This window comes from Dromiciops gliroides, chromosome 1, assembly GCF_019393635.1.
Source record: "Dromiciops gliroides isolate mDroGli1 chromosome 1, mDroGli1.pri, whole genome shotgun sequence".
NCBI classification, from domain to species: domain Eukaryota; kingdom Metazoa; phylum Chordata; class Mammalia; order Microbiotheria; family Microbiotheriidae; genus Dromiciops; species Dromiciops gliroides.
Window position 1 is genome coordinate 649,496,512 of NC_057861.1, and position 27,990 is coordinate 649,524,501.

General features: G+C 36.2%; 1 protein-coding gene across 1 annotated transcript; it reads left to right on the forward strand.

The window, feature by feature from the left end:
• The first annotated feature begins 854 nt into the window (after nucleotides 1-854).
• TYRP1 (tyrosinase related protein 1) lies at nucleotides 855-27,850 on the forward strand. Its single transcript, XM_043976452.1, has 7 exons — nucleotides 855-1,233; nucleotides 3,877-4,199; nucleotides 9,498-9,702; nucleotides 15,017-15,184; nucleotides 17,838-18,017; nucleotides 25,754-25,900; nucleotides 26,418-27,850. Exons 1-7 carry the CDS (start codon nucleotides 855-857, stop codon nucleotides 26,621-26,623), a joined length of 1,608 nt encoding a protein of 535 aa, XP_043832387.1. The 3' UTR covers nucleotides 26,624-27,850.
• Nucleotides 27,851-27,990: the final 140 nt, after the last annotated feature.

Consider the following 27,990-nt stretch of genomic DNA (forward strand, 5'->3'; position numbering starts at 1 on the left):
CTTCTGACCTTTCTTTATACCTCTAAGCATCACAAGGAGATCAGCATGGAGGGAATCATGTGCTGGCCAAATACTTACTTAAAGACAGAAAAAATTCACCGAAGCAAAAAGGGGATTAGCAAAAGGCTGGTGGGGGAGAGAGCCAGCCCAACCCAAAGCTTGGTTGGTGTATTGGAGATTAGTAAACAATCAGAAACCCCAAAGAAATTAGTAGCTGTTAACATCAGTGGAGGAACAACTTAGAGGTGCAGGAGACTGAGCAGAGAAGAATCTGAGGAAAGGTAAGGGAGGGTAAGGAAGTGATTCATTTTAGAGATGGGGGGAAAGGTACCAAATGCTAATCACAATATATGGCTCTCAATCCTGAAGAATAACTCAACTGAAATCTGCTTTCAGCACTTTTCATAATTACATGGTTTGGTTTAATTAATGGTGGTAAATTGATAATGAGCTCCTTTTATAAATGGCCTAGATAAGAACCATATTAATTTGTTGGAGAAAAGAATATTGGAATTTCAGTGAATTAAAGAAGAATAGTTGCTATAGAAATTATACAAACTGAAATTCCTCTTGGTAGATTATAATGATGATTAAGCTGAAATGGCACACTCTTCTCTTATTTTGTGGGGAAAAATGTAGAGAGTCATTTTGATGGTGGAATGGGTAATGACACATGATAAAAACCTGGTTTAAGTGCATATTATCATATTTTATTTTCTCTCTCTCTCTTTTCCCCCCTGCTTAATTTTATTCATGTACTTGAGCTCCATCAGAGGAGAAAAGAAGGGAAGAGATTTGGGGTTACATTCCTGAAGGACTTGAGCAGAATTTTCCAGTTTCTTGACTAAACTAGAATGGCAATGAGTGGCTACCTCTTTTGGCTGTTCTGGCCACTGATGCTCCTTCACCAGGGTGATGCACAGTTCCCACGGGAATGTGCTACCCTGGATGCATTGAGAAGTGGTGAATGTTGTCCTGACCTGAATCCAGGATCCGAGCCTGGGACAGACAGCTGTGGCTTATCCACTGGACGGGGCAGGTGTGATGCAGTTGTTGCTGATTCCCGGCCCCATGGGCCCCAGTACCCACATGATGGTAGAGATGATCGTGAAGCCTGGCCCACCAGGTTCTTCAACAGAACCTGCCGCTGCAATGGTAATTTCTCAGGATACAACTGTGGGACTTGCAAACCTGGATGGAGAGGATCAGCATGTGACCAAAGGGTCCTTACAGGTAAATACTATGAAAAAGGATGAAAACACTGTATAAGGACTAAGGCAACAGTTGTGCAAAAGGGGAATGAGTCTTAAGTAGGAGAATGTTAAACAAAAAATGCTACACAACACTAGAAATAAATTCTTTCTCTTTTTTCCTTTTCCTTTTCCTTTTTTTTTTTACAGGGACAAGGAGGGTTAAGTGACTTATCCAGGGTCACACAGCTAGTAAGTGTCAAGTGTCTGAGGCTGGATTTGAACTCAGGTACTCCTGAATCCAGGACCTGCACTTTATCCACTGCACCACCTAGCTGCCCTACTAGAAATAAATTCTTTGAAAAAGGAAAACGTTTAGTAGAAATAAGCAGACTCAGATTAGAAAATCAGGGAGTGAAACTGAGAAAAAAATATCAAATAAATAAGAATATAGAGTTGGAAGGGACCTTAAAGGTTATCTAGACCATTTCTATCATTTTGTAGATGAGGAAACTGAGGCCTATAGAGGTTAAATGACTTGCCTAAAGGTCACATAGGGAGTAAGTAGAATAGCTGAGATTCAAACCCAAGTCCTGTGACTCCAAGAAAAACAATAATTGAGTAAATGGTGATAAAAATAAATGAAAATAGAACTTACAAGCAGAACAATGGACAGAATCACTATGTTATAGGGGGGAAAACATTAAATTTTGAGTCTGTGAACCTAGGACAGAATCCCATCTCTGCTGCTTATTATGTATATGGTCATTGACAATTCACTTCAAAATCTTAGACCTCAGTCTCCTAACCTATAATTAAGGGAGCTGTATCACAAGACTCAAGTTTCTTCCAACTTTGAACTAAATGAAATTATTATAGTGAAAATGGAATTATATTGATATTTCTATCAGAATACTAATCAGCATAATTTTAATGGATACTTCACTGCATCTCATGGTAGTTAACATTAAAAACAAAAAGACAAATTATTGCTCACATTCATCCTCTCTATTTTGGATGAATAGCAGATAATTAGAATAAAGCCATATCAAAAACCAAGACTAACATATTTTGACCAATGTGGACCTGCCCCTTTCTCCAAACAACCAAACACAATGACAGGTTAGGACATTGTGAGAGGTCTGGGTCAAGAGACAGCTATCATATAAACACAAAATCTGCCATCTCAAGGAAAGATCATGACCCAACCAAGAATTAATGACCCTCTTGTCTCCTCTTAGAAACCTTACACTGTTGCTAAAGCATCATGGTAAAGCAAGAAGGAAATATGACAGGAGCTGGGATGCCTGGAAGAAGTACTATTCCCCAGACTTATAAGGATGCTATTGAACTTTGCAACCTTAAAACACCATGACCAACAGCCATCCAATTACAGAAAGTATTTAGCAATAATGGATTTCTTAGAGTTAGATTTCAAATTTATAATGACCCTATTTCTAGATGGTTTTCCAAAGAACTTCATAACTACCCAGTGAGATAAGTAGGGCAAACATTATCCTTCTTTTATAAATGAAGAAACATTCAGTTGAGACAAATGAAATGACTTGTCCAGGGTGAGTCAACTAATCAATAACCATCAGAGTGGGAATTGAAAACCATGTCTCCTTGATACCAACTCCAAAGCTCTTTCCACTATTTACTGAGTACCCTCACTTTATTGCAGTAATTAATTTGTCAGTCAAAAATCTTCAAACATAGAGGCTCTCCTCCCTACCTCACTCTATATGTATATATGTATGCATGTATGTATATTTGTATGTATATGTACATGCATACATACATGTACATACAGAAAGAGAAAGAGAGAGAGAGAGAGAGAGAGAGAGAGAGAGAGAGAGAGAGAGAGAGAGATGTTCCTACTTTCAGCTGGTTTTTATCACATACCATTATCCATCAGAAAGAGTAATTCAAGCTCACTGGAATTTTTTTACTTTATATGTTACAATAAATTCCACAGAACCTTCAATTTCAAAGTATATTCTTTTTTGTAGTGCTCTTTTCATAAAAGACTCTCTACTATAGTATGTAAAGAATGTTGACTATACCTCTACTCATGCTAATTTATGCACATCTGATTCTCTTATGTGACTTTAGTGTTCTGGAATCTCTCATGTGTATTTTGCTTGTGATAGGGTAGTTGGGGGTTGCTTCCAGTAAACCTGTCCCAAAAACAAACAAGTCACCACTTCATTCAATTCACCCCATTTAAAGCATCTAGCACAGTGCCTGGCACATAGCTGTTACTATGTAAATGCTTATTCCCTTCCATATCCCTAACCTTATAGCTCCTTTAAAATAAGAGAAAACAGAGAATAATGTGGACAAAAGACAACTGGAAGTCTTTGGTGTAGACTGGTTTGACCTATTATTGAATTGAGAGCACTGGATTTAGCAGCAGAGGAGTTGGGTTCAAATCCCACATCTGCTATTTGCTACAGGAACCTTGGGAAAGTTATTTCTCATCTAACAGTCTCCATTTTTCAATATGTAAAACGAGGGCATCAGACAAGATGATTTTTAGGAATTCTTCCATTTCTGCATTACATTTAAGCTGCTAAAAAGTTTATCTGAGTTCTAGTCTTCAAAGAACCACAATTCTTTATCTTGTCTCTGTTGTGTATTGTCTCCTAGTATTGATTCATGTTTAATTCTTATATTTTTCAAGTTAGGAGAAACCTTCTAGACCTGAGTAAAGAGGAAAGAGATCGTTTCATCAGTGCCCTTGACACGGCAAAGCGCACTATTCATCCCAATTTGGTCATAGCCACCAGGAGATCAGAAGAACTACTGGGTACAGATGGCAATACCCCACAGTTTGAGAATATTTCCATTTATAACTACTTCGTGTGGTCCCACTATTACTCAGTCAAAAAGACTTTCCTTGGGGAAGGGCAGGAGAGCTTTGGGGCTGTGGATTTTTCTCATGAAGGCCCAGCATTTCTCACCTGGCATAGGTACCACCTACTACAGTTGGAGAAAGACATGCAGGTGAGCTTGGGGAATGGGTTAGCTTTTAAGAATTTTTGTTTGAAAGTAAATTGCTTCTGGAGAACTGACTCAATTCTAGGTGCTGGAGATAGGGCTGGGAAGTAGCAATTCCCATTTCTCATTCTGCTCTTGACTCTAACTGGTTATTTAGCGATGTTCAGTCCAGTCACTTAATTTGTCTTTATGCTTCATAAACTGTCTTAGAGGGAGAAATATCAGGTCTCCGTACCTTTCCATGTCATAAGAGCCACTTATAGGAGTGAGTTCAGGCTTTATAAAAACTATAACATCTTTTTAATTACCTGACTTAATCTTGTTGACCCGTTTTGAATTCATATAGTGCATGCTGAAAGCTTGTCCCATTCAGACTCTTTTTTTCCTATGTCAAAGTGTGAAAATTACCCTCCAAAAGTTCTCAGCTTTCATGGGTCCCTGATACTTTATCAATGTATCAAATCGAAGTGTTGTCCAGTTGTGTCCAACTCTTTGTGACCCCATTTCTGTTGTTGTTGTTCCTGTTGTTGCTTTGGCAAAGATACTAAAATGGTTTGCCATTTCCTTCTCCAACTCATTTTACAGATGAGGAAACTGAGGCAAACAGGGTTAAGTGACTTTCCCAGAGTCACACAGCTAGGAATTTGAGTCCAAACTTGAACTCACAAAGATAAGTCTTCCTGATTCCTAACCCAGTGCTCTATCTACCTCACTACCTTGCTGTCCCCACACCCCCAAAACCCATAAATATGTTAGATCATATTATTGTGCTAAAGAACAACTACTGTAACCTGGCACAGGTACCATTCTCTCTATACTGTGCTATTTTCATCTACATTCACATTACCAAACCTCTTCCCATCTGAGTCTAAAGTGGAAATCTGTTTAAAACATTACAGTTGTTCTGATCTCATTTTTCATTGAAGTGCCTTTTTCTCTATGTGGTAAATCCTTAACATGCCTATCTATCTGATGGCTTGTAGCTTGAGCAAAGTGATTTGCTGATTACTATCGAGGGTAAGATAAAAATGCTTTGAATCTGTTATTGAAGTGAGCGTCCTCATGCTATTCATACTGCACTATCACTTGTAACAAGTACTAGAGAGCATAAAATCAATTCCAAAAATAGCAAAGGTGAACTAGGAAAGGCACCAAGTACATGCTGTTTAAGTGGTGAAAATGACATTGTACAAGAAAAGACTTTCTAAAAACCTTTATATCTTAAAACCATTTTGAAGGCATTTTCAGAATATGATTTATTATTTTTAAAGTAGGTGTGACAAATTTTTCCCATTGTTTTGTTTGCACTCAAAAAGGATGATAGAAGAGGGGATATCCAATTCATTAAATCACAGAGCTAAAGATAGCCCCATGAAATATTCTCTGTGCAGTTCCAGGATGATTAAATGATCTCAGCTGATACTTTGGGCTTCATATTTTATAGCTCTGATTACAAGTAAGACATTTAGAGGATTATGAGTAGATAAATCTGTCATCTGTAATTGGGTGCACATCCCTGTGCCCTCAAGTTATTTTCTCCTGGGCACATCATAATGAAAGGGCAGCTGGAAAAGATGTAAAAGCTTCAATTTTGTCTATCTAAACTCCAACCACCATGACTAGCATTCTAGAAAACCAACTGCCCTGCAAATCTGGTCAATTAAATCCTACATACCATGCTGTGGAAATGCCACATGAAGATGCTGGTACTTCAGAATGTTAATTACAAAGCCACAAAATGTACTCTTGATGATTACTTAAAAGGCTGTTATAATTTTGAGGGCAAACATAATGGTTTAAAAGTGAGAAATCTGAGTCCCACTGTGGCCAAAAATTAGAAAAAAATAATATTTTATATCTCTTTGGCCATCCAAATCTCTTAGAAGACTGATCTGAAGGGGCTTCTTGTGCCAGGCATAGCAGCAATTTACTAAAAGGAGAGAGAGGGAAGAAAAGGAAAATAAAACAACACTTAAACTTTTAAAAAAGAGAGAGACTAAATGCAATTTCCCAACGTACAAAAAAAATTAGAATTCATAAGTAAAATAAATGATCAAGCTATCTGGAATTCTTTAAATTAAACATGAGTTCATGAACCTCTTTTAAAAAATGAGGGTGATACTAAGAAAAACCAGACCACAGAACTAAAGAAAACAGACAGAAAGAAATTGACCAAATTCTTACTCTATAGAGGTATATAAAATTTTCTTATCCATGTAATTGACATACATTATAACCAAGCACTTACCTAACACCTTCTTCCCTACTAAAATGTCCTTTAAAGAGTCCCCAGAAACCATCCAAATTTATCCCTGTCACCCAGTTTGAGTCTTTATGTTTCACTTGGGCTGTTAAATGTTACAGAAAGTTGCACCATTTTTCTCATCAAGTAGGTAACTATTAAATGCTTCTCAATTAAATGAACTGGATTGAATTGAACAAAAGGATTTCTCTTGGCAGCAGTGGTAGTCAGTACAAAGATGTTGTATAGCACCTCAAGTTAGTTGATCCACATAGTTAAAGAACTCTGGAATTCAATTTAGTTTATATATACATATATATATATATATATATATATATATATATATATATATATATATATATATATAAATAAGGCATCTACAATGTTCAAGGCAGAGTGCTAGACAAATAGGATACAAAGATAAAAATTAGACTGGCCTCTGGAGATTTTCAGAGGGTGACTGTAAAACATGTGCCAATCAATTAATACAAGATCATTTAAGAAAGGACAGTACACTAAGAACTGGAGGATGAGAAAAGGTTTTGTGTAGGAGGTAGCACCTTAGCTATGCCTTGAAAGCAGCTAGGAATTCTCAAAAGGGCAGATGAATAGGGAGTACATTCCAGGCATAGAAAGTATGACAATGGAAGATAGAATGAAAAGCTCATAGAAAAATAGGAGTCCAGTTTGATCAGAGTATAGAATATATAAAAGGAAAACAGTATAGAAAGGATGGTGAGAGTCAGAATATGGAAAGAATTTTAATGCAGGCTTAGAAAAATTGTATTTTATCCTAGCAGAAACAAATAATGAAGAGAGTACAATTCTAGAAATAGGGACTGAGAAAAGGCTATGTTAAAAGTCAACTGAAGCCTTTTCCACATGGGAGTAACATGGTCAGATCTTTATTTTAGGGATACTAAATGTCAGTTCTGGAATCCAAACACCAGCTCCAACTCTAATGAATGACCTTGATCTTCCCTTTCCCACATTCACTTGGGCTCGGTGCTTTTTTGTTGTTCTTTTCCTCTGGGATGATGAATTATATATCGCCAAACTGAAAAAGAATAGCTCTAACTATAGATCTATCTGCTTTTTTGAGAAACCATATCCTAATTAGAGAGTTGTCATCTCTAGCTACATCTTAAATTAGAAATTAAGGGATTAGGGAATCCTAGGAGAAGAAAGAGTCTGCCAGTTTTCTCAACCTTCTCCTAATATGTCCCCAATATCATTGATTTCTTTGTTTCTTGCCATCTGGCCATGCTGACCTTCATTTGTTCCTCTACTCGGTTAAGACATCCAACAGCAAATCTCAAGAGTCTCTGAGATAACTTGGTATGTCAGGTCTCCATGCCTGTATGGGTCTTAAAATCTTCCCTCTTCTAATCAAATCCTATTATAGTCTCATGTCTCTGAAAAGACATATTAAATTGCTAGAGTCCTAATTCTGATTGTAGGGTCATAGCTTTCATTTATAACATTGTTTGTTTTGTGTGTGTGTGTGTGTGTGTGTGTGTGTGTGTGTGTGTGTGTGTGTGGCAATTGGGGTTAAGTGACTTGCCCAGCATCACACAGCTAGTAAGTGTTAAGTGTCTGAGGCCGGATTTGAACTCAGGTCCTCCTGACTCCAGGGCTGGTACTCTATCCACTGTACCACCTAGCTGCCCCTCATTTATAACATTGCTTGCAGCTTTGGGATTATCTTTGATACTTCTGTTTTCATGACTTTTCCTATCCAGCCAGTTATGAGTGTCTCTTCTACCATTACATCACTTGTCACATCTATCTCTTACTTCCACTGCTAGTACCCTAATTTAGGCCTTTGTTAACACTCTTGGTACAAAACCCAAGACTCTTAACAGTGATTTTTACTCCACTTTCTTCTCCTATTAATCCATCCTACAATCCCTACCAATACCAGAGTAAGCTTTCTTACCCATAAAACTAGTCATGTCACTCGTGATAAAAAATAATAATAATAATCATTTGTGATTAAAAAATACCTGAAGAGTAAATTTCAAACTTCTTTGTCCAGAATTCAAGGGTATTCATAATCTGGCATTATCCTATTTTCCCAGTTTCATCTCAAATTTCTAGATTCCTCATACTCTGTGCACTACCATATTAATGTACCGAATATACAACATTGTTGCTCAGCCATACCTTCCTTCTTGCTGTTCCCTGTGTTTGCAATGCTCTTTTTAATCTGTGAATTTCTAGCTTCCTATAAACTGGAATCAAGCACCACCTTCTCTAGAAAGCCATACTTAATTGCCCCAGGTGGTAAAGACCTTCTGCCTTAGCCTTCACCTTGTACTTGGCTTTCCACCTCTATAAAGTACTTATCCAGCAATATTGTATATTATTGTGATCTGTGTTTCTGTCTTATTCCCCATAAGACCATAAGCTACAGGAAAGGGTATAGACTATGTATTTGATAAATGTCTCCTTCTGTCAACACAATGCTTGGTACCTAGTAGCTGTTTAGCACTTGTTAACTGAATGAAGAGTTGTTGACTGAAAAGTTGCCATTTCATTTAACTGTTGAATACTGTTTTGCCTAAAGCTGTGTTTTCAAGCAACCAATTAACACCATTAGGTGGAGTTTCACTGCACCTTTTATTCCCATCTTGTTAGTCTTCCACATCTGCTTCAGACAGATGCTTGTGTTCTTTTACTTCATTGATAGAGTAAACAATAGAAGGAAATATATACTTCTAGGCAGAAAAGGTGTCATTGACAATTGCTGCTAAAAGCAAAGTAAAATTTGCAGACCAAATTCTTCATGCATTTAAAGATGCTTTCAAATGATTTGACATGTATCATTTTATATAATGGGCTTTATTTTCTTAGTGCCTAAGTCACTCTTTCTATTATTGGTGTAGGGGTTCATTTACATGGATTGATCCTGTCTATGCACTACCAATACACTGTGAAAAACCGAGGTGAACAGAGAGCTAATTATCTAAATTTCTATCTGAGAATGATTTTAGCAAAAAGGGAAATTTGACCTGTAAATGATTTTATTAGAGAACAGTAATAGCATTTCTGTGTTTTAGGAGATGTTGCAGGACCCCACTTTTGCCCTTCCATACTGGAATTTTGCTACTGGAGGAAACACCTGTGATATCTGCACAGATGACTTGATGGGCTCAAGAAGCAACTTTGATTTTTCTCTGATAAGTCCGAATTCTGTCTTTTCACAATGGCGAGTCTTATGTGAATCTGTGCAAGATTATGATACTCTGGGAACCATTTGTAACAGTAAGTTCCAATTTCTTTCAAGGACCCTGAATTCTTTAATAGGCAAAGACACTAAACAAATTACCTGAAAAGTGGTAAGATTGAATATGTCCATCAATACTCTAAAGAGCTACTGATACAGACAAAGTAGGTGCTAGTACTTTTGGTGCATGAAGCAAGTAGCATAACAATTAATTTTGTGATTCAAAGTAAAAATAACAGGGATATGGTGTAGACCTCTGATTTAATTATTATAGGGAACTCCCAGATGAGGAAACTGTGTCTGCCAATGCAGGTTGTCCTGTTTTCTGCAACTTATGAATTGCCCAAGGTCACACAGCCAATGTGTCTTGAGGCCAGAGTTATATCCAGATTTTCCTCATTTCAAGGACAAGTTCTATCCATTAGGACAAACTATCTTTCATAAAAAATAATACAAATCATTAAGACACATTCAGTTGTATTGCAGGGGATAAAGTGTCACCACAGTGGCTTCTACTCTGCTAAAGGAGTTCATCCTCTAAATTCTGGTGTGTTGGGTCAACCTCAACTGTTGCAAATATAGGAAATAAGTAAGAAAGGAATTAAAGGTAATGTCCTACCCCCAACTAATGTTGTGAATTGACTACCCTGACTAGCTATGATTCTGGTGTGGGCATTCCTTCTGTTGCTGCAAAGCCTAAACTCTACTCTTTGCTAGTTTCCTTGTTGGTTGCTCTGCCCCCCCAAAATTTAAATCATCTAATAATCTTCTGATTATTTGCCCCCCTATATTTCATTATAATTTTACCACTCTGAAAAATCACTCAACAGCTCTCTTAGGTGATACAGAGAATATAGACTTTTCATACTTTTCAGATGTTTGATATTTCTATTTGGGCCAGAAATCTATTCAATTAAGCATTAATTTCTACATGCATTTTTAAAAAATTGATAGCTATGAATTAATCCTCTCTTTATACTCAGGGATGATCAGAGTCTTCCTACCATAATCATACCTTTTTTGGGGCTCTTAAAAGTCAAAAAATTTTCAGTGGAAGATGCCAAGATGCTTAAGGTATTAGAAGACATGTAAGAGAGAAAAGAGAAAGAACTACATTTATTTCATTTTAGGTATTAAGCGCTTCACTAACAGCTACTCTCTAGAGTCACATAATTTCAGAGCTGAAAAAGAACTTAGATATCATATAGGACACTTCTTCCTTTTATAGATCATAGGAATCACAGGACATAGGCCTTGAAGAGGTCTTACATATCACCTTAACTCAATCCCATCCATCATTTTACAGATGAAGAGACTAAGGTCATAAAAGGGAAGTGACTATCATCTTCTATTAGAGAGCATAAGGGATTCAAATTCAACTAAAGAAATTAAGGATAAATAGAAGTGAGAATTTTCTAGCCAGCAGCATAAGAGGTCTTGCTTTGAATAGATATAAAAGAGGTAGTAATAATATTAGCTAACATTTATATAGCACCTACCATATGCCAAGCACGGTGCTAAAATACAAATTTATTTGATCCTCAGAACCACCTTGGTAGGTAGGAACTATTATTACTTCCATTTTACAGATAAGGAAGCTGGTGTTAAGTGACTTGCTAAGGGTTATGCAGCTAGAAAGTACCTGAGGGTGGATTTGAACTCAAGTCTTTTTGACTCCAAGCTTAGGGTTCTATCTGCTGTATATAGTAGCATCAAGAGTAGCAATGTGTGAAATCGCCTTCTGTAGAAGATGTTTTGTGTTGTTTCTCCTAATAATAATAACAATGACAACAACAAAAATAACATCAACAACAACAACAACAATAATAATAATAAATTATATTTTCATCTGGGGAGTTGGTTTGGAATGGCTCTGCCTCAAAGCAAGAGACAGAAATAGAAAGTTTCTCAAGGGTCCTTTAAGCCCCATGACTTTTTATATCTCTCTATATAACTATGATTTTGTTTGAGTACTCTCCTAATGCCTCTTAAACATCATGATGATATCATGCTGGGAAAATATAAGAAGATGAGTGAAATTAGAGAAGAAAGAGAAAGGGAGGGACATAAGTAGGGAAGCAAAGAAGGAAGGACGAAAAGAAGGAAGGGAGGGAGAAAAAGCAAGAAAGAAGGGAGGAAGAAAGGAAGGAAGGAAGAAAAATAGAAGGGAGGGAGGGAGGCCATTGCTTTACTCTATAGTTGAACCATACCTTTTTTTCTTGTAAATCAATAATACATGAAATATATATTTTTTCTAGTACTTTATAATTTTCACAGTAATTTCACATTCATTACCAAAGTAAATTCTCACAACTCCCAGAAACAACTGGAGATTTTAAAAATGTAAGTAAGTTTTCCAAGTTTTATGATTGGTAAGGACTAAAGTCAAATCCAGAAACTCATTTTTTGTACTTCTAATTCTTTGCTCTCCCATTGCATTGTTGCCTAATTATAAGGATCTACTCATAATTTGCAATGTACAAGTATTTAGGGGGAAAAGAGAGATTTAGACAAAGAAAAACATTGTACCAACAACACATAATCACCACCTTGATAGGTTTTTCCTGAATGATAAATAAGTACAAATATTAGATAGAGCAAAAATGATGATGATAATGATGAAGATAGATAGATGATAGATAGATAGATAGATAGATAGATAGATAGATAGATAGATAGATAAACAGAGAGACAGATGACAACACTACTAAGGGTGGTTTGCCCTGACATAGAAGGCATTGTTTTTGTTTTGTTTTGGTTTGGTTTGGTTTGGTTTGGTTTGGTTTTTTTTTTGTGAGGCAGTTGGGGTTAAGTGACTTGCCCAGGGTCACACAGCTAGTAAGTGTTAAGTGTCTGAGGCCGGATTTAAACTCAGGTCCTCCTGAATCCAAGGCCAGTGCTCTACCCACTGCGCTACCTAGCTGCCCCGAAGGCATTGTTTTTTGAATATTTTACTGAAGAACAATTGCAATGGCTGATCTCTCAATGACGTACTTTTTTTGACAAACTGACTTTAATCAGTATAATAAATCAGACTAGAATCATTAATCTCAGTGTCACCATATTTTTAAAGAATCTTTTTGTTTTTTTTTTCTTTGATATAAGTTTATGGAAGGAAAAGAAATTCAGGGATTAAAAAATAAAATGTTCACCCTATACATCATAGAAATAGAAAATAGAAACAGCGAAATCCATGGGAAGGTATTTTACAATGTTGGATTACATAGGTAATGAGCTAGAGGTGGTTGGGAGTGGCATTGGGGGGGAATAGTCAAACAGTTCAAAAGTATTTGCTAAAATAGTTAGTCTTATGATTTATACAGCTATAACCCTTAGTTAAAATATGCTTCCTCAGGAGTTCGGGGGCGGGAATATTATGAATGTGACATAATCTCTCTCTGCTTCAATCTGACTGTCTCATTCCCTTTCCCTTCTCTTTACCTCTCTTCTCTCCCCTTTCCTTACGTACACTCTTTCTCGATCTCTCTCTCTCTTTTCTCTCTCTTTCTGTATGTCTTCCTCTGTCTCTTTCTTTATCAGTGTCTGTGTCTCCTGACTCTCTCTCTCTCTCTCTCTCTCTCTCTCTCTCTCTCTCTCTCTCTCTCTCTCTCTCTCTCTCTCTCTCTCATTGTGAGGAGCAAATAAATGTGGAACTTCCTCCAAAAAAAAAAAGATTAGCAAATCTTTTGTAATATGTACTTTGACACAGTTGCCTGCCTGAGACCCTGAGAGCTTAAATGATTTGCTCACAGTCACACAGCTAATCCAAAATCTAGGGGATTTGAAATAAGGGTCTTCCAGATTCCACATCTGGCTATTATTCACTAATCATTGTCACTAACATATGTAAAGTCTTTATTTTCTTTGAAGTCATAGCTTTTTAGTGGAGATTTTCAGGCCCTGGCTCTTTTAAATTCAACTTTCCAGTTCATTTGTTTGAATCCTTGTAGGTGCTTGGGATAATATTCAATCTTCTATTTAGAGTAAATAATACTGGAAGAAATAGAATGAATCACCTTTCTATAGCACTTACAGGTTTAAAAAGAACTTTCTTTACAACAATCCAGTGATGCAAATAGTTCGAGGATGTTTATTTTCATTTTAAATCAAGAACAATTGAGATTTAGTGAAATTAAGTGACATAGGTCAGCGGGAAGAGCTCTGCATATAGTCAGAGAACCTGAGCTGGGGATCTTGCCTTTTCCACTTAGTAGCTAGGTGACATTGAGCATTTTCACTCTCTTAGGCCTTAGCCTCATATCTGTGAAATCCAGGATTGGATAAGATGACCTCAGAAATCCTTTCCCTCCCTAAATCTTTGATCAAATGCTCACTGGCTGACACAGTTGAGTCTCCTTATTCCATATCAAGTATTGTTTCCACCATATCAATGCTGTGTTTCTTTTTTTTAAATTTCTTTTATATTTTGTTAAATGTTATTTTTATGAAATAAATAACAAATGACCATAACAATTATGCCTTTCAAAAGACTCTATTTTAAACATGAAAACTGAAACCTGGCTTTGAGGTGGAGTTTTATTTAGTCAGTAATTTCAAGCTGTCCAATTAATATTCTTTGTTGAAAAATAAATTTTTAATTGTATCTTTTGTTTTGACATCACTCCTGTTTTCTCTCCCTCCCAAAGTCACATCTATTAAAACAAAGAGTACAATAGAAAGGGGAAAAACTGTTCAGCAAAATAAACCAGCTCAATGAAAAATGTTTAATATTACATGTAATGTTTTGCATACATAGTTTCCCATCTCTACAAAGAAGTTGGGGAAGAAACTCTTCATATGTCTTTTTTTTGGTGGTGGTGGTGGGGAGAACTTAGTAATGATAAATAGGAAGAAGAAGAGGAGGAGAAAGAGAAAGATGTCATAATACTCAGTCTTTATTGTTTGGTTATTCCTCCTTCAACTTACATTGTTGTAGTCATTATTTATCTCTTTTTCTGGTTCTCTTTACTTCACTTTGACTTAGTTCATCCATGTCCTCCCATGTCCTCAATAAACTCAAACTACCCAATCAATGTTCTTTTCAAAACATTCATGGGGACTAAGCAATAGTTTAATTTTAATACATTCTTGAGAGGTAAGCATGAGAATGTATGTGCTTGCTTTCCATCTGGTTTGTTTGTTTGCTTGTTTGTGGGGAAAGGAGGACTTAATTTTCCATCTCCCATCTACTCCACTAACCTTGGTTCCCTCTCACCTTAATACTTCTATTCTTTTCTCTTCTGTCTCAAGGAAACTGCCTACTGTTGTTGATATAGTGCATTTGTGATTTTTTCAGAACCATGACAGGGTTAACTAGCTGTAAAATATCTCCTTTCTTTCAATCATTCTCAGACACAGAAGGAGGACCTATTCGAAGAAACCCAGCTGGAAATGTAGCAAGGCCCATGGTGCAACGTCTCCCTGCACCACAGGATGTCGCTCAGTGCTTGGAAGTTGGTTTATTTGATACTCCTCCCTTTTATTCCAATTCAACAAACAGTTTCCGAAACACAGTGGAAGGCAAGTAAACAAAATGAAGGATTTGGACCCCTTCTGCTTCAAAGGAATTAGAAGGAGTCTTTAGACAGCATATAAAGTCAGTTGTGCTTTTTTTATGTACATTGCACCCTGGTGAAATCTATGAATCCCTTATCAGAAAAATGATTTTTAAAAAAATGCATAACATTAAACACATATGATTATAAAAGAAACAAAGTGTAGTGAAATATAGTTATCAAAATATTTTTAAATAAATATATGGAAGGCAGGTTAAAAAATTTGTTCTAGTTCAATTCTCTAACAATGAAATAAAAATATTCTAGTTCAGGTATGATAATTTTAAAAATCAACTTGATCTTGTGGCTTTTTATCAATTAGTCACCATTGTTTTCTGAGAAAGGACTTTCTAGTTGGAGACCTCAAGCTGTAGAACTTCTTCTAACAATCTTAAAAGCAAAGGCCTTAGATAATATTACAGGATTCCAAAGTAGAGGTAAAATCTATTTTCTATTACATTCAGAGAACCAAATTAAAGATGTGAGAATTCCACATTCCTGTCTGATTTCCTGCCCCACTTCCCCGCCCACCCCCCCCACATCTAGACAGGTTTCAACTCTTTTTTAGTTTATTTTAATAAGTAATTAGGCAGAAAGAATCAGGAATAGATTTAATGAATAATAGCTATATCATGGCTAAAATGGGCATGTACAGAGTACAAGCTGTAACTCTTCTGAAAAAAAAATGTACTAGTTTCTACTTATTTATGCTTAATTTATAAAAGAATAATGATGGTAGGCTGGTGGTGGGAAAGAATAGGCTAGTGAGGATAACTTCTAAAATTTCAATTAGCGATAAGAGGGAAAAATACATATTTTCCTTCCCTTTCTCCCTAATTCCTACCTAATCATCAAAAACAAAATTAAAGAAAGAAGGGGTGGAGAGAAAGGGAGGGAGAGAGGAAAGAAGGAAGGAAGGAAGGAAGGAAGGAAGGAAGGAAGGAAGGAAGGAAGGAAGGAAGGAAGGAAGGAAGGAAGGAAGGAAGGGAGGGAGGGAGGGAGGAAGGGAGGAAGGGAGGGAGGGAGGGAGGGAAGGAGGGAGGAAAGAAGGAAGAAAGGAAGGGAGGGAGGGAGGGAGGAAGGAAGAGAAATTATTATGTTAATTTTTTTCTTGTTTAATAGCAAGTGACCAATGTTATTAGCCTGGGATTTTGTGTGGCATGAGTAGTCCATTAGGCATGATCAGTTTCAAATTAATCCACTGAATGTGTTGTACAAAACTGGATAAACCCTAATAATAAGATGCTTAAGAACACTGAAGGAAGAAAGCACAAAGTGATCCATGCTTCAATGAGGCACATCCCTAGAAAATTTCAGTATCAAAAACACAACATGGATACAGTGGCAATTAGCAAAATTTGATAAACATTTTGAGACTAAGATTTCCAGATGGTTAGGACTAGTGCAGAGATGGCGGGGTAGCTTCTCTGAGAAATTGTAGCTTCCCCACACCATAAGGTAGGTTTCTAAATATAAATGTGCTGACAGTCGTTTGTCAGGAATAAGGTAGGAAGCTGAAATAACAGCTGGTGCATTCGGATGGGTATATATGATAGACTGGGTAGTATCCCTCAGAATTGTGTCAGCAATTTTCAGTTGAATTTGAAGATTTCCACTTCCTTTATTTCCTCATATATGGAAAGTCTATTGTTTTAGTCTAGAGTACTCTAAATATTTTGCCTGATGTCCTAAATGGTGATTTTTTTTTAATCTGGGAATCCCACATTCCTGTTAGTGTTCTCCTTTTAATCATCTTGTTTGAAAAACCAAATAAAGTGACAGATTTGGGAATCAATTTAATGAATAATAATACTACCCCCAGATTTAAGTCTAGAAGAGATTTTAGGCATCATCAAATCCAGGGGAGTCAGCAAACTGCAGGCTGAGGGCCAAGTCCACCCACCCCTGACCCCTGTTTTTATATGGCCTTCACGTTAAGAATATTTTTTACATATTTAAACAGCTAAAGCATTTTAAAATGTAAAACCCATTCCTAGTTCACTGGGCCACAGGAAAGCAGGTGGCAGGCAAAGGAGGGCTAGTTTTGGCCAGGAGGTCATAGTTTGTGAAACCTGATCTAATCTAGTTCCCTCATTTTACAAATGAGGAAACTGAGACCGCGATAAGCAAAACAGCTTGCCCAAGCTCACAAAGATGATAAGGAAAAGATCTAGGATTTATATCCAAGTTCCTGGATTCCAAATCTAATGCTCTTCCTACTGCACTACATCATCTGAAAATCAGTGCATAGAGACTAAATTGATAGATACAGTGTGTGCAGATTCACAGTGCTCTTTTCTAAAAAGCATGTGTGTAATTGGGAGAAAATAAAATACTAAATAAAAATTTTAAAAAGTGTGTGCGTTACTGCTTACTAATGTCAATTAAAAGAGAGAACAAAGCTAGCAAAATGGCCTCAAGTCTATATTCAAAATTTCTTAATATAGGCCTAAAAATAGCATATGTGTTACAGGGCGATGATCGACCATAGGTTCCTAAGAAACAATCTGATTATATATGTAAATGAAGCAATCTGATGAGTTTGCAAATATAATTGCTTCCTTTTTTAAAAAATTATAATGGTCATCAGCCTGTCCATTCTTATTTTTTGCATCTAGGTTACAGTGATCCTACAGGGAAATATGACCCTGCAGTTCGAAGCCTTCATAATTTGGCTCATCTGTTTTTGAATGGAACAGGAGGACAGACCCATTTGTCTCCCAATGATCCTATTTTTGTCCTTCTACACACTTTCACAGATGCAGTTTTTGATGAATGGTTGAGGAGATATAATCCTGGTAAGATGTTTCTGCTTATGGTTTTTGCAGGCTCAGCAAAGTGAAGTATTCTGATGGAGTCATTATCACTAAACTAAGGATCTGACACACATAAAGTACCCTGTAACATTAGGGTGGGCTCGTCATAATTTCAAGTCATTTCCACAACATTGAAAACCACTTAGAAAGAACAAGCATCAAATGTGTTCAGGATAGTTAATATAATTTGACAGCTGTTGCAAAGCATACTAGGATGATGCAAGTCATACCCAAGATAACTATGATTTCCATGAAAAATTACCCTCACTTCCTCTAGTCTTTTCCCTCCTCCAACTCCCTAAAAGAGATTAATTCTGCCATAACTGAATTTGAAGAATGACTACTCAAACCTGCACAGAGGCCTCAGAGACTGAAACAGAATTAGATAGTGTCCTAATATACTGTGCTGTTTTATATCACTTGTTGTCTTCTTAAAAATGAAACAATGTGAATCCTTAATTTTCCTGCCCTATAGTGTAATATAACTTTTAAATCTATTTGAGGTGGAATATTTTAGATTTCTTATTAATCTAGTTCACTTTGCCCTTTCTATCTAGTAGTCTCAAATGACTTTCCAATTAAGTGAAATTGATTCCACTGGTTAAGAAGGCATAAATGATTCAAGGGTTAGAAATGTTCTACCTTCCCAAAGTTTTCTCATCTGTATAGTAAATGGGCTATACTAGATAATCTCTATACTTTCTTCTGGTTCTATCATTTCATAATTTATGATCCACGAGGTTCCTTTGATCTCCTTATGCCTCTATCTCACAATGTACACATATGAAAGTTAATTTTCATTAGTCCTTTCCTTTCTTCTTCTATAGTTTCTATCTTAACAAAAAAAGGATATTTCATAAAATGCACAAATGAAAATGGTAGAAAATAATTGCAAAGTCTATGCAATCGTATCAACAATAGCCCACATTTATATATAGCACTTGAAATTTTGCAAAATGTTTTATAAACATTATCTCATATTATCTTCACAACAATTAGGTTATTATTCCCCATTTTACAGATGATGAAACAGAGGAAGGGAGAGGTTAAGTGACTTACTCATGGTGACGCAGCTAATAAGTATCAGAGGTTGAGTTTGAACTTTAAACTAAGGTCTTCCTGACTCCAGGTCTAGCATACTTTCCAAAGCACAACCTCACTGCCTCTAAATTCAAAGTATCATTAACATATATGATAAAATGTTCAAAGTATAACAGTATCATTAGAAACAAATATATTTATAGTTTTTCCTAAATATTCCATGTACCCAAAAGTGGACCTTGGGAAAATATTTGTAGATGGTCATAGCAGCCCATGATTGTAGTCCCTACTGGGGACACTGAAGAGGCCAGAACTTCTGAACTTAGGAGTTCTAGTTGAAGTGGGTTATAAATTCAGCTGCACAAACAGGTGGTACAGTGAATAGAGTGCTGGGCCTGGAGTCAGGAAGGACTGAGTTCAAATCCGGCCTCAAACACTTACTAGTTATGTGAACCTGCGCAACTTGCTTAACCCTGTTTGCCTCAGTTTCCTCATTTATGAAAGAACCTGGAGAAGGAAAAGAAAGGCAATCCACTCTGGTATCTTTGTCAAGAAAACCCCAAAAAAGGGTCAGAAAGAGTCAGACATGGCTGAACAACAACAAATTCATCAAACATTTGCACTGTTTAGCATCAATGTGGTTAAGCTGAGCCTCTGGGAATAGATTGGGAAGACAGGATAACAGATTGCTTGAGGAAGAGCAAAATAGCCCAGGTCAGAAAGTAGAGTAGGCCAAAGCTTCCTTGCCAGTCAGGATGGACTGGAAAATGAGTAGCCAGCACACTTTCAGACAGGATGAGAGATGATATGTCCATGAATAAATGAATAGCTAAATAAACTTAGGGAATGAAGAAATATTTCTTAAAAGAAAATAGATGTCAAAGTAGAGGATTTTTTTTCCTTTTCTTTGTTTAATATTTATGGAAGAAAAATATTTAAGCAGAATTTTTTTTTTGCTAGGACCATGGAAGATAAAACAAAATCAGAGAATAATAGAATTTTTATAGCTAACATGGACTTTAGGAATTATCAAAAGATGACAATGAAACCAATTCATATTTATGGAGTTGTAAAATATTTAAAATATCTCTTTCCCACTTGCAAAACTGTGAGGCAAGTGCAAATCATATTACTTCTCCCTTTTTTTTTAACAGATGATGAAACCGAAGGTCAAACAGAGAAATCCAACCTCTGGTGTCATAGATAAGCAAACATTCATTTATATAATTCTTTTGAATATAATTAACAGTATCAGAACCTCCATATTAGAAGGAACATCATAAGCCATCTAGTCTAACCCATGATTGATAAACATGATCAATGATCACCTACCCTTTATCTGAAGTGCTCCAGTAAGTGAAGGCAGGAAACCCACCATTTCCCCGAGCAGCCTATTCCACTACTCAATAGCTCTGATTGTAAGGATGTTTTCCTTTCAATTTAGCCTAAATCTGATTCTTTGAATTATTTGCCCATTGCTTCTAATTCTTCCCTCTCAGGCCAAGAACAAAAAAAAAATCTATCTCCTTTCTGCAGGACACCATTTCAGACACTTCAGAAAACTAGCATGCCCCTCCTAAGTCTTCTCTTATCCACTCTAAATCATCACCTTTCCTTCAATCAATCCTCAGATGGTATGAACTTAAGATCCTTTAGAATTTTCGTTGACCTCCTCTGGACACTTTCCAACTTATCAATGTTTCTCATAAAATGTGATACCCAGAACTAAATACCCAAATCCAGATGTGGTCTGACAAGTAGCTTGAAATGATCACTTCTTAATTCCTGGAAGTTATGCCTTTCCTAACACCACCTAAGCTCTCAACATCAATCTTCTTAGCTGTCATGTCATATGGTGACATATCAAGTTTGCAGCCTATTACATCTCGCAGACTTTTTTTTTCTAGCCACACCTCTCTTATTTTTTACTTGTGAGGTTGATTTTGAACCTAAGACTTTACACTTTTAGCTTGTAAAGATCATCATATTCCAGTTTGCAGTTACCAATAATGAAATATTTTGGTTTATTTTTCAGAAAATATTGACAGTGCTTTGGCATGTTCAATTCTCAGTTCACTATATCCAAAAGTCCAGTGAATTAGCAGCTCTAGTGTGGGGATTCTTAAACTTTTTTTCCATTCAAAACACCTTTTTTGCCCAAGAAATTTTTACACAACCTCAGGTATATAGGTATATAAAATAGGTATACAGTTAAACATTTACTGCCAAATTTTTTGCAAGCTCCACATTCAGTTACATGACCCTATATGAGTTGAAACCCACAGCTTAAGAAGCTTTACTCTTCTACAACCAAATAAGAAGACATTTAATGATATTTGGGAAAGCTAATAGATAAAGGTGCTTTCAAAATGTAAAATGCTTTCTACTTCTCATGAGAAGAAAGAAAGAAAGAAAGAAAGAAAGAAAGAAAGAAAGAAAGAAAGAAAGAAAGAAAGAAAGAAAGAAAGAAAGAAAGAAAGAAAGAAAGAAAGAAAGGATGGAAGGAAGGAAGGAAGGAAGGAAGGAAGGAAGGAAGGAAGGAAGGAAGGAAGGAAGGAAGGAAGGAAGGAAGGAAGAAAGGAAGGAAGTTTTGTCTCATTTCAGAAAGGAAAAACCAAAATGAAAGTATTCAAGCTAAACATATAAAAACTAGTTAAGGGAAAATGAGAAATTAAAACAATTACCTAAATAATTAAATGACTTACTCCAACGATTAAAGAATTATAAACAGAAATATTCACTGCTAATAGTTCCCACTCTGGGGGCAACTAAGTAGCACAACTGATAGAGTACTGGGTCTGGAGTGAGCTCAAATCTGTCCTCAGAAACTTACTAGCTATGTGACCCTAGGCAAATCACATAACCCTGTTTGCCCCAATTCCTTGTCTATAAAATGGGCTGGGAAAGTAAATGGCAAACCACTCTAGTATCTTTGCCAAGAAAACCTCTAATGGGGTCACAAAAAGTAGAATATGACTGAACAACAACAACAACATGGATGACCATACATAATACAGTCATAGGTAATGCCACAATCAGTGAATTACAAGATGGCATAGAATATTTCTCTTTAAAAGACAAAAAATACTATTGTTGGTCATGCATATAACATCAGTTTTGTAACATGCTTGAACAGATTGAAAATATCTCTTTTCATTTAAAATATGGCAACTTAAATCAACAAATAAATATGTATTAAACTCCCATGTGCAGGACCCTGTGCTAGATACTGAGGAAACAAAAATCATAAAACTGTCCTTACCCTCGAGCAGTTTACATTTTACTAGGGTAAAATAACATAGATGCAGATAAGTGTAGAATCGAACATGACTTCAAAATGATTGAACACACAGATAAGTAAATACAAAGTAATGTCCAAATAATAGATGAGGAATCTGGAAAGATTTCTAGAAGAAGGAGGCAGCTGAGCTGAGACTTGAAGGTAAGTTAGGGAATCTAAGAGACAGAAGGGAGGAAGGCTTCCTTTCCAAGCATGAGAGAAAGACTCTGCAAAGTGCTGGAGATTGAAGTTGGTATATTAAGTTTGTTGAGAACCTACAATTGCATCTTGGCCAGAATATAGAGTGAATGAAGGACAATGGAATTAAATAAATATGAAAGGTTAGGCTGGGGAAGATTTGGGATATAGAGTCTTTAAATGTCAGGCTGACCCCATTGCCCTGCAAAAAAAAAAAAAAAAAGCAGGCTGAAAAAGGCTCCCTCAACAAAGGAGGTGCTTTTAGGGTTTGGGTCTGAGCTGCTCATGCCCCTTGCAGAATATAGCATCTGTCCATTTAAAAAAGACAGGGAGTTTCTAGTTCAGAGCCAAAGAGGTAGATATTAATGCTTTATACAATGGTTAAGTTCATAACTGTGAGTTTTATAAGGAGGGTGATTAACTTGCACTTCTGGGTTTCTGCAAGTTTCAGTCCCTTCATTTACACCCATATACACACACAAAGTCCCTTCATTTTTATATCATCTGTGTTACTATATTGAAAGATATAATGATGTTTCCATTGAAATCCTCTCTTTTTAGAGTTTATAACTCAGTCATACAACTTCATGCTGGGCTTCAGTCCAGAATAGCTAATTCCCTCTCCCCTAAATGTATATACATGTGCCCCTTCTTCCATTAATGACGTAAAAATGAAGTCCTATATTCTTAGTATTTGTGATTTTTCTTATATTTTATTCCATTAAGCTGGGGGGTTGGGTATTGGGGAGAATTTCCTAAATCAGAGCTTCTGTCAAAATGATATGTGTTGTAAACTGCTCAGTTTTCTTAATACATTCTTCTCCTTAAACATCTCTGGTCAGAGATGGCTAACATCCACCTGTACATTAGAGTTAGTTACTTGTGTGCATTCAGATTGGGGGTTTTGTTTGGGGATTCTTTTATAAAAACAGTTAACTTGGGGCAGCTAGGTGGCACAGTGGATAAAGCACCAGCCCTGGATTCAGGATGACCTGAGTTCAAATTCGACTTCAGACACTTGACACTTACTAGTTCTGTGACCCTGGGCAAGTCACTTAACCCTCATTGCCCTGAAAAAAAAAACAAAGAAAAAAGAATGTAAAACAGTTAATTCTTTAAAAAATAAATGTCAGGCTAAATGTCCCCTTCACTAGAAGTCTTTAAGCAAAGGCTGGTTGTTACTGGTTGAGTATATAGTAGAAGGAATTCTTGTTCATGTACAGCTTTGCTTAGATGGCTTCTGAAGTCCCTATCCACTCTGCAAATTTGTTATTCTGAATTTTTCTTGTATCTGGGAGATAATAGGATGCCACTGAAAATTTTGGGGCAGTATTGTGACGTGGTCAGACCTATGATTTAGGACTATTTATTTTCTAGGTAGAGGCAGCTAGATGGCTCAATGAATGTTTTTTTTTTATCCATAGTCAGGAAGACTTTGTTGTTATTTAGTCATTTTTTCAGTCATATCTGACTCTTCATAGACTATTGGGGTTTTCTTGGAAAAGATACTAAAGTGGTTTGCCATTTCCTTCTCCACCTCATTTTACAGATAAAGAAACTGAGGCAAACAGGCTTAAGTGACTTGCCCAGGGTCACGGAGCTAGTAAGTATCTGAGGTCAAGTTTGAACTCAGATCTTCCTGACTCTAAGTCCAGCACTCTCTCTACTGTACCACCTAGGTGCCAAAATGGTATAGTAGATGTTGTTCATTCATTCAATTTTCTCCCACTCTGTGATTCCATATACCATAGAACATCAATAGCTTCCATGGGGTTTTCTTGGCAAAGATACTGAAGTGGTTTGTCATTTCCTTCTTCAGTGGATTAAGACAAAAAGAGGTTAAGTGATTTGCCCAAGGTCACACAGAGAATAAGGGTCTTTGGCCAGATTTGAATTCAGGTGTTCTTGACTTTAGGTCCAGCACCCTATCCACTGACTCACTTAACTCAGTGAAGATCAGAGTTCAAATAAGGCCTCAGACACTTACTAGCTATATGTGACTTTAGCTAAGTCACTTAACCTCTATTTCCCTTGGAAGTAGTTTTGCCAAAAAACAAACAAACAAACAAACCATGGACAGCATTGGTATGCTGTGGTTCACAGGTCACAAAGAGTCAGACATGACTAAACAATAACAATTTTCTAGGTACATAGAGGATGGATTGGAGAAAAGAAAGATGCGAAGGAGCAATTATAATAGTGAGATTATTGCACATGAAAGATGATGCAGATGTAAGCTAGGACACTGGTTGTGTGAGGAGAGATGGATGAGAAAGATTTTGAAGAGGTAGAATCTAGAAGACTCAATTGCAGGTTTCCTTATTTTCATCTCTAAATGCAACTTCCTAGACTTCCCCTTCCATATTTTCTGATGTGTCTGGATATATTCTTTAAAGTATTGGGTAGTATTGTGTCATTTCTGGATGCATAGCAACCCACAGAAGGGGATATTTGTAGCAAATCAAAGCCAGAACAAGAAGATATTTCCCCAGAGAACACATGAGGACTCATTGGAATGATAGCAGAATTTCCATAGCATTACTGATGGTATCCCATAGGAATTCTGGTTTGTCACAATGGTTTTATATTGCTAGGGTAAGAACTTCTTGGAAACCAATGAATTTGGAGGATGTAAGTTGAAAATTCAGACTGTCTCAGGTTGACAAAGCCTATTCCCCACTGAATAAATTTTGTTATTGACACCGACAGCTCACCACTCAAAAGTTAAGATGAAAATGTCAAATAATAAATATTCATAGTCAAGGACAAACCTTTTCCTGTAGGTACATTTGTTTTCTCATTTAAATGACAAATAGTGCTTCTACAAACTACAAACCTGTCTTTCTAGAGCTTTGAAATAAAGTTTAGTAAATTTATATTCAAATTAGTTTCCAGTGTTTAAAAATAACACAATTGATGTTGATTTACATGGAAAATATTCATTCTGTTCTAATTCAATTTTCTTTCCTTTGGGGGTGACATGTTAGTGCTACATTAAGATTATTTGTATAGTAATTCTTTCATGTTATTCCCAGTTATCTTGTAGTGAAACTTTAAAAAAAATTTCCTTATCCACAGTGAAATACTACAGGGTATTTGAAAGTTCTCACTAAATATTTCAATTATTTTAGGAGGAAAATTAATATTATTCACATTAACTTAATTATATCTCATAACCTATTTTCCTTGACATTTTTAGATATATCAATATTTCCATTGGAAAATGCTCCTATTGGACACAACAGACAATACAATATGGTGCCATTCTGGCCTCCAGTTACCAATACTGAAATGTTTGTTACTGCACCAGACAATCTGGGATATGGTTATGAAGTTCAGTGGCCAAGTAAGTAGTAGTAGTAGTTGTAGTAGTAGTAGTAGTAGTAGTAGTAGTAGTAGTAGTAGTAGTAGTAGTAGTAGTAAAAATGACAATGAGGATGAGGATGAAGATGAGGATATATATATAGAGAGCACTTTAGGGTTTTCAAAGCATGCTACATACATTATCTTAGTTAATCTCTGCAACTATGGTAGTTAAATACTACAGGGATCATTATATCCATTTTATGAATAAGGAAGCTGAGACTTAAAGAAATTAAGTAACTTGTTCATGATTTTATAACTGGTGTAGACCATTTTCACTCTAGAAAAAATATTATGGACTCATTCTTACCTTTAAATTGTTTGTTTTCTTAGTTGATATTTTAATTTCCTTCTATTCTTGGGGGAGAGGCAATTATAATATAAATTGTTGTGTAATAGAAGAGATACTAGAACATACTCTGTTTTTAGAATTTGAAATTTGCTAGATTCACTTGTATTAGCCATTACCACTTATTTATTCCCATTTTCTTTCTGAGTAGGTCGACCTTTCAATGTTACTGAGATCATTACTATCACAGTAGTGGCTGCCCTAATACTGGTGGCAATTGTCTTTGTTGTCACCACTTGTTTTATCCGGGCCAGAAGAAACAAAGATGAATCCAATCAACCTCTTCTCGGTGATCAATATCAACGTTATGCAGAAGAATATGAAAAATTGTCAAATCCTAGTCAGTCCATGGTATGAAGAAGAGATAAAAGTGTATAATATTTCAGTTTTCTACATCACGTAAGTCCTTAACCTCACTTGTTTCAAATGGTCACTTAAGTCAATAATATTTTTTCACCCCTGTCTTACATAGGTATATGATTATTGAGCCCATCATGAACAATTGAAGAGCCACTGAAAAACTCGTGAATTTGTGTTCAGTTTATAAATTAAGGAAATTGTAATAGATCACCCTTGAGGGTCTTTAGACTCTAGCCTCTCTAGAAGATAATGAAATGGAATGAGTGCTAAACTTAGAGCTAGCTAAAAGCCTGGGTTTTTCCTTCATCTGAAACTTATGTGCCCATAAACAAGTGAAAAACTCTTTCATTCTCAATATCTTCACTGATAAAATGTAGAAACAGTGCTTTTATTACCTACCTCACAGAGTTGTTGTGAGGCTCAAATGAGATGTCATATGTAAAGTCCTATTGGAAATGCTATATAAATATTATTGTTAAACATTTTATATATTTCCTTATTTGAATAATATCTTGTTACTGCACCAGTGAGATTACATAGCTACGACATAATGACATTGTGAAGGATGACCATGTGTTGTGGAATTCAAGAACCTTCTGGGCTACATTTCTGGGTTTGAGTATACAAAAATATCAACTGAGTTATGGTGTCGGCTGAGTATGAATGTCCATAACACTATTAAGATGTCACAATTTACTAACAGAAGTTAATGGCTGGAAGGCAGAAGACCTTTGGCTAATAATAATAGACACACATGCTTAAAGCTCATTGAAAAGTATAAACAGGAGCTTAATGAATGTGGTTATTAATTTGTTTTTCCTACTGTGATTCTAGCTTGAATATAGCCTTAAGTCTCACATATCTCACATGAGATGATGGCACTTATGTTGATGATTGTGACTACAATGATTTTTAGCCATTTTTGCCACACTAGGGCTTCATGTGAAACTCTTCTATAATTTGCAATTGCAGTTGGTATTACCTAAGTCAATCACTATTTGCAACAAGGGCTCCTTGCCTTACAAGCTGCCTCCAAAGCAGGGTCCATCTCTAAAAGCTGTTCTTTAACTTTACCTACCTGGTGAAACAGATGTTTAGTAGTTCACATATGTGTTATATCACTGACAATCATACATCCATGCTATTCAACTATTATTATTATCTCCCACACAAATATCAGAGCTTTACCTTGCATGGTGCATTTGTATGTTATTTGAATAATAAATGGTTTAATCTTGTTGTTTCCCCTCTTTGCATATTTCCAATGTTGAGTAAATAAAATGCTCCCTTAAACCATGTATTTTTCATTCACCTATCACCTGAAGATTATTTCCAAAGAATCACATGAAGTGACAAAGGAGTGG

Excerpts from the sequence above, each read along its gene's own strand:
- TYRP1 (XM_043976452.1), top strand. The coding sequence starts at position 855 with ATGGCAATGAGTGGCTACCTCTTTTGGCTGTTCTGGCCACTGATGCTC. Across the intron at positions 4,200-9,497 it reads AGTTGGAGAAAGACATGCAG|GAGATGTTGCAGGACCCCAC; the intron begins GTGAGCTTGGGG and ends TCTGTGTTTTAG. Across the intron at positions 25,901-26,417 it reads TTATGAAGTTCAGTGGCCAA|GTCGACCTTTCAATGTTACT; the intron begins GTAAGTAGTAGT and ends CTTTCTGAGTAG.